Consider the following 9831-nt stretch of genomic DNA (forward strand, 5'->3'; position numbering starts at 1 on the left):
GCACAGGGCAGTGGCCGCACTGCCCTGGCAATGACATTCTAGAGCTGCAACCCAGGACCTGGGGGGTAGGGTTAAGGGCAGCAGTAGCCTTGTCCCAGCAATGATAGGTCAGACCCCCAACGTGAAACTTGAGGGATGGGGCTCCGGGTAGTGTCAGTGCCCCTAGCAATGATGGGTCAGAACTGTGACCCAGAACCCATAGGGCAGGGATCAGGGCAGCAAGAGCCCATATCAGCAATGACAGCTCAGAGTCTTGACCTGGGATGGGTGTTCTCAGAGCAGTAGCAGCACAGCCCTGATGATGGTAGCCAAAGTGTGACTCAGGACACAGGAAGTGAGTGACTCTTAGGGTAGTGGCAGTGCCCCTGGCAATGATGAGTCCGAGCCAGGACCTGGAAACCAGGCGTAGGAGTCAGGACAGTAAGAGACTGTCTCAGCAATTATAGTTCAGAGTCTTGAACTGGGAAAGTTGTTGGAGGAGGGCTCAGTGCAACAGCATAGTCCCGAAAATGACAGCCAATGAGTAACTTGGGACCCTGAGGGCAGGGCTCAAGTGGGGAGAGGTTGCCTCAGTAATTATGGGACAAAGCCCCAGTCTGGGGCTGGAGTGGGCAAAGAACTGTGGCAGCTCCAGTCTTGTGTATGGTGATGTGCTATAGCCCCCCGTCCTTAAGAGTGGGCATATCAACCATCAAGACCCCCAAGGGCAAATCTCACCTCAGCAACAGCCTCAGCCTCTGGGAGCAGATGCGGAGTGGGGGCGCTGCAGGCTGCTCCATCAGCTGACACCAGTGTCATTGGGGAGGACTGTGGGAGAACTCTGTAGCAAAAGCTGCATACATCCACAACACCGAGGCTTGCTGGGGTCTTTCAGCTTCTGACTGGGGGATGGGATGATGCAGGCAAAATGCTTTCTTTACTTTTCTATGCAGACATCCTCAATTTTTTTTAGCTCTGCCAGACTTTTGCCCCCTTTTCTTTGTTGTTTAGAAATTTCCCTGATTTGTTTCCTTCAGCCCATAGCTGTTTATTTATTGTTCTTGGGGTGTTTTTGGTTCCCTTGTTCTTTTTTTTTTTTGTGGGGAAGCAAGTGTTGGGACCTCCTAGCCCTCCATCTTGCTGATGGCACTCCCAAGTCCCTCATTCTGCAGATGAGGTAATAAGGCCCTGGGACATAACATGTTTTATTCAGTAACATCCCACTTTTTTTTAAAGATTTTATTTATTTATTTGATGGAGAAAGACACAGCGAGAGTAGGAGCACAAGCAGGGGGAGTGGGAGAGGGAGAAGCAGGCTTCCCGCCGAACAGGGAGCCCGGGTGCGGGGCTCGATCCCAGGACCCTGAGATCATGACCTGAGCCAAAGGCAGGCACTTAATGACTGAGCCACCCAGGTGCCCCAATATGCTACATGTTTAAGACTGGACATTATAGTGTGAGTCTTTTGATTTTTCTGAGGAATTGGTTGTAATCTCATAGGTACTAAAACAACAAACGAACTTTAAACTGAATATGAAGTGTATTTTTGAACATTTATTTATATCTTGGTTCTATTGCCTCAAAATATTTTCAGCCTCCTGGTTTATGAATAAAAATTCCTATTTGAATACAAAATATTAATGTATTCTTGCTGAGAAGCCATCATGGGAAGTTACAGAAGTGACAAATTAATTGAGCATGATGGGATTCTAATGAAGTAAATAATTCTTGAAAGTGCTCTATGAAATATGCGGTTGTGTGTTTTCAGTATTCAACCCCAAATAATTCACATTTTGCTGTTTTTACGCATTTCTGAGTTCTGTGCACTTTTAATTTCTCTTCTTTATTTCTTTGTAGACAGAATAACCAGAACATTACAAATAATACTGGAAGTTGTACCAGAAGAAGATTGTCATAAATTATGAATTAATGCATTTGAAATCTTGGCAATCTATGCTTGGCCTTGTTTCTGCCCAAAGGGCTGAAACAAAATGTGGATCTTCACTTCATTTTATGAAAATCCAGAGGATTGCAACTTTGGTGATGGACTAAAGGAATCGGTTATTGCTATTCATATCTTTTAGTGTGTTCAAGTTGGTTTCTAAGAAATTTAGTTATAACTCCATGTAGTTATTGAAAGCAGATATGCTATGCAAGTATTCCATGAGTTCACATGATTTTGGAATTCCTGATACCTACATGAAGTTAGAGGAAATAGACTACCAAATGAACAATTACTTTAGGGGTCCATATAACATATCTAATCATGAACACCGAGATGTTTTCTGTATATATGGCTTTTATAGAAACAATTTTTATATACTGCAGATGACTATACTGTGAAAAGTGTTTTCTACTCTTCTGGGGCGGGGGAACCATACATCATCATTACGGACCGAAGAAAGAAAGAAATTTATTTTATGTTGGCATTGCATTGCTTCCCCTTAGATACCAACTTAGATATCATTCATCTTTTAGTGTGTTATACCCAGAGCATTTTGAACAAAGGACAGAGGGGATATGCCTAATTTTAATGAATACATTAAAGAAGAGTTTCCAGGGGCTATTGTTTGTGAGAAAAATCCAGGAATTATGTCTAAAAATTCTTGATGATTGATTATGTTAAGACTTTTTTTTTACTCATTATCAGGAAGCTCCATGGTTATGGGCCACTTTGTTTTCGTGGAAAGCCCACTTGATCAGGAAAGGATGTAACATCTTTCTTAGAGCAAAGCAATAGTCAGTTTGATATTAAAGGCTCTTAAGCACAATCATTTGTTTCACTAATAATTTACCCCTTGGTAATATAGCTAAATATATGCATTTTTAAATCTTCAAATTGCAATGTCCATATAGGACAGAAATCAACAAGAAAGAGAATACCCAAAATATTATGCCCAACCCTATAATCATATCTATATGCAGTGTTAGTAATTATGAAAATTTTTTTAATCTCATAGCTATTTTTACATGGTGATAAATTTTGACAGTTTGTACATTTCCTTTATATATTTTATATTCTGTTAAAATATCTCTTCAGATGAAACTGTCCAGATTAATTAGGAAAAGGCATATATTTACATAAAAATTGAGGAAGAAATGTCACTGCTAAATAAGATTTACAACTGATGTTTCTAAAATTTTCCACTTCCTTATTTCAGCTTTGTCAGTAATTTCCTCACCTTAATTATCATTCAACTTGCAAAAGAAATAACTGATAACAAATTCACTGAAAGAAGGAGAAACCGTGTGTATATTCAGACAGGTGTTTTTATGCAAGGTTTAGAAAATATTGTGGAATTTTCAAATAGTGTAATATAATGATGGAATGTGTAAACTATTATTTACATATATCCAAGATTAAATAGTCATACCAGAGTATGTTTCATCCTCTAATTTTAAAAGTAACAATTTTTGAAACAACTACACTGATTAAAATCATTAAGAGCTGATATAGGTTCATAGAAAATTGACCAAAGTAGAAATGATGATTTATAATTTGAGGCAATTCCAATTCACTAATTTCAGATTTTGCTCTTGATAACATTTAATACACATCCAAGATTGACATTATTTTCAGCCAAACCTGGTGTTTGGGTCTGTAAGTGAATTCACAAAAATTCCTTCCTTTTTCTCTTACCATCTGGTTTTCAAATTTGATCTGTAGTCTCTGCTTCTTATATCCATTTGTCTGTATCTCATGCCATTCTATTGTTGCTGAGGTAAAAAAAAAATAGATTGTCTTTATATGCCATTTTTTTTAACAGTCTAGGCCCATGTAATATAAACCAGGAAACTCTTCTTAAGAGTTTTTGTGGGGTTTGTTTGTTTTTTTGTTTGTTTGTTTTATCTAATGAAAAAAAATGGTAAAATCTCATGGAGAGGTTTACATAGTTCTTGATTATTCCTGAGAGTAATGTGCTTATAACTACAGTGGCAGATAGGTCTCATTTTATTTCTTTATTTTTTGTTTTAATTTCTCTTTAAATATAACATTATAAAAGCTAACTAGGATCCATTCTCATTATTTTTTCCATCATTTTCAAAAATGATTTTTGCATTGTTAAATTTCCGATGCTACTGTAATACCACTTTTAGCCAGACAGAGAGTCAGTCAGTAATTTTTTTTTAAAGTAATAAAGATTAACTTGTCCTTCAGCTTATTTTTAGGATACATCATGACAAGATGCAGAATTTCTATAATCAGGAAATCAATATTCATAATTTTTATTCAGATGGTATCACATAAAGCCAATTCTATTTGAAAACTTTCCTGAACACTAATATGTATATTTTTATTTATACTAAGTAAAATTTTTTCTCATATATTTAAAATTATATATAGAGAGAATTATATGTAAACCATTACAATATACTTGCACCAGTGTGGATATTCAAATGTTTATATACATATTACGAGTTTATTATAACACAAAATGTAAAAGTGGCCAATACAGTTTAAGACAACTAATATATTATTTTCAAGTGTACTACTTTTTGGGTAACATGGAGTCTCAAGTATTGAATTGTGGATTAAACAGATTAGTAAAGACTTCCAAAGCTAAAACAATTTGATTAAAAAATGAACTGATTCTCCTTACACAATAGGAATATTTCAGAAATGTTTTTGACTCATTTTTAAAAATGTTAGGTTATTTTTCTGAGATATTTCTTTGATCAGTTGAGGAAAACTAGACTACTATGAATGTTTAGGTCAGCTGGAAGTAGACCTTGTTCTTGTCTTTCTTCAGGAGATTAAAGATTTGCCCTAGAAAAGATGGCGGACTCCAGTACCCAACATAAATGTTCACATATACATGTGTGCTTATACTGTATTCTCCCCCATCTCTGCTGGCACAAAAGTAGGATAGGTTATTAGGTTACATTAGCAATGCATGGCAGTTTCTCTAACACAAAACATGTATGTTGAAACAAATTTCTGGATTATTTTACATGCCTGGTAAAATTGTTTCCCCAGTTGCTATTTGGTATATTAACAGATAGTTAACCTGAGTATAATTACTTAATTTTTTATGAACTGTAATCAGTCTTCAGGAAACTCATTATTTTATCTCTATTTGTAGATGAATGTAATGCCAACCAAGAAAGAGGGCATTTTTGACCTGTAGTGGATTTCTTATAATTGAGGTGTAGGTTATGAAAAGATAGAATACTGAAGGTCAGAGTAGCAGGAAATGAAAGATAGCATGTGACTGGAAGTAATGATATTTTGATGTAACTTATTATGCAGCATAGTCAGAGAAATATTAAAAATTAATTGTCTGTTGTGCATAAGTGGATATCCCAAGTAGCTAATGGAATGTAGCTTCCGTGCCCCTCACTTAGACATGCCCCTTCCAAGGTCCTGTACCTAATGTTGCATTAGGAAATGTGTATTAATTTTCTTGAAGAAGATCAGAAAAATTGTATACATTTCTGGCCCTACAAATTCTGCATCTTTCCCTGTGAGCATGGTAAAATAAACTTCCATTACTTTTTCTAGTAGAAATAAACATGGGCCATTTATAGAATACATTTTTAAATAATAAAGTTTTGAGTTAATTGAAGTATCTATATATAATTATAAATGGCTTTCTCATAAGATATATTTTGCGATATATAAGGAGAGAGTTCACTTTTGACATATTTTATGATTCAGTGCTGAATGATAGAAAAACAACAAATAGGGTGTTAATTGTAATTCTTTTTCTTAGGAAAGAAATATAGTGATATTTGGGATTTTAATGCAAATGAGTAAAAGACTGATTTTCCTTAAATGTAATCTTTCTTCATTTTACCCAACACGATATGCTGTATGTTAATGCTGATAATTTTTACAGAGTCACATTTTACTTTGTTAACAATTCAAAGTCAGGAATTAAAGCATAACATTGTGTAACTGGCGAGAAACTCGTGGCAGATATAGAGTAGATAATGAGACATCTTGACAGCTTCTGTTTACATAATTTATATGTAAGGTAAAAATTTATTACCCATACCTGTATTTTAGGTTACTGTTCTCATAAACAGTATACCTAAAAGTGTAACCTCTAGGTAGTCTTAGTACTGTTCTTAAAAATGTTATTTTAACAGCCAAGTTTTTTTTTTATTTTAAAGATTTTTATTTATTCATGAGAGACAGAGATAGAGAGAGAGAGGCAGAGGGAGAAGCAGGCTCCCCACTGAGCAGGGAGCCCGATGCGGGACTCGATTCCAGGACTCTGGGATCATGACCTGAGCCGAAGGCAGACGCTTAACCATCTGAGCCACCCAGGCACCCTTAACAGCCAAGTTTTAAAGATAATCCTTACTTCCTTTTGTTGCATTTTCAAATTAGTTGGTGTCTAAAAATAAATGCTTGGTCTATTTTTAGATTCACTACAAATTCACAAAGGTGTAAATCCTGGTCTCACAGAAAGTTCCCCAGGTTTCCATGTTGTGAGATATTGTCCTTTATAACCTCTTAAGGATATTAGCTTAATCTTTTTGAACCATTTCTGTTTTTTCTTTTAAATGAATCAATGATTTCTTTGTTTTTTTGGTCATATTTTGACTTGATAGCCTTGAGATGGGAGTGAGTCTTAATTTAAATTTATACAATGACCCTAGATATCCTTAGTGTGAAACTGCCATTTGGTTTACTTCCTTGGGAGTCCTCACCTCTCTTCTCTTTGTTACCACTGGCCTTAAAATATCACTGGGAGATGGTTATCTCAAGTAGTTATCTATTACATGCATGTATTTCAACTACTTGGATCCAGGGTACCTTTATGGTATCAGTAACAGCCTTAACAGTTTTATAGATAAAAATTCTCTCAAGAAAACTCTGGAGCGGTAGGCATCTGAGAGACGTGCAGATGGATGCACTGGTTTGAAAGTGAACATACTTGTTTTTCCTTCCACAGTAACTTACACTACTGACTTTTTTTTAAAGTATGACTTTCAAGCGAATTAATTTATTGGTTAGAAGACTTGTTTGCTGAGTCCTTCCTTATTACCTCTTGAAGTCTTTAAAGGTCATGCTGAAAGCTAGAGAAACAAACAAAAAAGACTGAATCACAGTTATATCTTTTGCAGAAGTGACTGTATTTTGAGCACCTTGGGTGACAATGTACTTTGCACAGAATCTTATGGGAAAACATATTAGGCCTTTCGATGTTACATCTAGGTAATTGGATGAGTTAGGAGGGATTTGACTTAGATGATGACTGAAGATAGACCTCTCTTACTCCTACTAGGTTAACAGTCTTCAGTACATCCTCAGAAGCTCATTTGTATCACACCTGGAGGCAATGCAATGTGGTTTCTGGTTCTAGGTTTGAACTGTCTTATTTCAAAAGATTTTGGAATTATTTTTTCTCTAGAATTTCTCCTTCGTTCCAAATTTCCATTTACTGACTAATGTATAAAGAAAATTATCTTAAAGTAAAATAATACCCTGGGGAAATAAAACAGATTGTTTCAAATGAATGTATGCTTTTAACAGAATATGAGTGATCTATATTAAACTACTGTTGTTTTAATGATTTCAAACACTACAATATAGCACTTTTTAAGTGCTCTGGAAGCAAAAATAAAAAAAAAGACCCCAATATATATCTATGGTTATCACATAAACCACAAGAATCCTCCAAAAATTTTCAGTAGTCTTGGATTTTTTTTTTTTTTTTTTTGATCCTCTCCTGGAGAAAATTTTTACTTAATAGTTTTCCCTTGTGAATAGTATTACCAATGCTATAAATCTGGAACTAAACTGTGGATACTTACATCTTGAAAACCGGATTCTTCTTCTGACATTATTCATGTACAGAGAGTGACATATGACTTTACTCTTTTAGGATATTTGGGGCCAATGTTATTTTGAACATAGGTGTGGGCCTCAAGTTTCTATTTCTTTGTAGATGTGTTGTAATGTAATAGTAATGAGTTTTCAGTGGTACCCCTCAACATTTTGAGAACTTTGCAAACATAAGCAATAGATGTGTTAAGGATGTGTTAAGAGTTCATTGCTTAGTACCATAAAATATAGAGTCTTCTCTCTGTGTCAAATTGGTGAACAGACATGTAGTTGTGTTTACTAATGCTACATGTTGGCTACCTGTGTTTTTATAATAAGCAAAAGTTAGAAAAAGGCAAGACAAATGGCCTTTTGTACTGAATGCTTGACAAACTTAATTTGTCCTACTTTTCTGACAAATATTTCACTCCAGATTTCATAGACTCTTGTTTTTTTTGGTTTTGTTTTGTTTTGTTTTTTAATTATTGTAGAGTGGATTAGATGGTAGTGATGCACTGGTAGAGATGGTGTTTAGTTATTGACTCAGAATTCATTTCATGATGAATTTTTTGTGTTTTTATTGTATGTATATCTGTATTTACTTTATATAAAAATGGATTTAGTGAGCTTTGTGTTAGATCTACCTAGTAACAGTGACTTTTTTTTTTCAATTATCAAGGGATAGCAAATATGTGTGTTGGTATGTTCATATTAATATATTATTAGGTTCTGTACATTATTGTGTTTAAATGCTTCTGACATTCTATATGGCAAGCATCAATAATTTGCACCACGGAATCAGGTTAGACCAGTGGAACAAATGGTAGTCAGAATCCTCTGGAGGGTTGTGCTGGCAATCACCTCTTTGATCTATGTTTCAGTTGTAATTTATAGACCAGCTCTAACCCCTACCGTGAATCTGGAATGCATTTGTCATGACCTTGTACCATTCCCCTAACTGAGGGGCAGGGGGAACAGGGTTTGGCTCGGTTGTCTAAAATACAGGAACAGAGAAGTTCATCTGAGGAAGAATGAGCCTCAGTATCCTCAATGGTCTTCATTGTGGTGGGGTTTCTTCACTCTGACAGTATGATGATAAAACTTGGTAAAGGGGTCTCTGTGTATTTTGTACAAATGCTACACAATGTCTTACATTGCTAAATTCTTAAGTAGCAAAATTCCTTTTCTGTGTCTACATTCCAACCATATTAGGAGTACTGATTTATTTAGATATTTAACTATGAAAATATAAATGGTGCAAAGGGACTTTCGTGTGTGGATTGTGTTATGTTTCTTAAGGTTCTCTGGCACTGATGCCTATACCATCATGTGATATGTGAAATAAAATGGATTTTTCTACAGTTTAATGGCTTCCCTCTGGGGAGAGTCCTGGTACAGCAATCACACTGCCAGATGGTGTTCATGGGCTCTTTGTGTGAATGGTAAGATACTATGAAATAAGAGTGCTTTCATCTGATGGAAAGTCTTGACATGTGTGTTTTTGTATAGAATAAATTTTCGTGCAATATGATGTCACTCAATTTTGCAATGAATTTAATTTCATTTGTATTTATGTATCTGCATACCCGTCATGCTTCTAGTTGCTTCAAGCTTTGTATATGTATTTTTGTCCATATTTTTTACTTGAAAGTATTTTAAATGGAAATAAAATAAACATTTGATAGTTTACATAAGAAAAGTCATGTTTTGCTTTTTTTTTTTTAAGCAATATACATCCCAACAAATTGAAGGCTTTGGTTTTGATGATTGGATTTATCTATCATTGATTCTGTGAATTTGTTGGTGTATTCCCCTTGGCATCAATTCCCTATATTAAAAACTCAGAGTGGTAGCAAACACTACAGTAAAGACTGTAGACACTCTTCTCCCTCATGGCTTATGTCCGTCTGTGCTCTGGTCTGAAATATCTACCAACTTCTCTCTTCTATTGTCTGCTGTCTTAGTTCAGTCTTCTTTTTTCTTGCCTCAATGGATGTCTCATGTCTTGTCTATCTCTATTTCAGCCTTCACATGTTTCCCCAGAATGTTCTTTCTGAAACACAAATATAGTAAAA

General features: G+C 35.3%; 1 protein-coding gene across 1 annotated transcript in view; it reads left to right on the forward strand.

Annotated features, from left to right (window-relative positions):
- The window catches only part of SLC7A11 (solute carrier family 7 member 11), a 79488-nt gene extending 70087 nt beyond the window's left edge, over positions 1 to 9401 (forward strand). The window contains exon 12 of the mRNA XM_028102289.2: positions 1837 to 9401. Coding sequence (XP_027958090.1) covers positions 1837 to 1904 — 68 coding nt within the window. The 3' untranslated portion in view covers positions 1905 to 9401. The remainder of the gene's footprint in view (positions 1 to 1836) is intronic.
- The last annotated feature ends 430 nt before the right edge of the window (positions 9402 to 9831 follow it).

The sequence above is a fragment of the Eumetopias jubatus genome, unplaced genomic scaffold, assembly GCF_037043125.1.
Source record: "Eumetopias jubatus isolate StellerSeaLion01/CBP00866 unplaced genomic scaffold, mEumJub1_p1.0 scaffold_2, whole genome shotgun sequence".
Taxonomy (NCBI): Eukaryota; Metazoa; Chordata; class Mammalia; order Carnivora; family Otariidae; genus Eumetopias; species Eumetopias jubatus.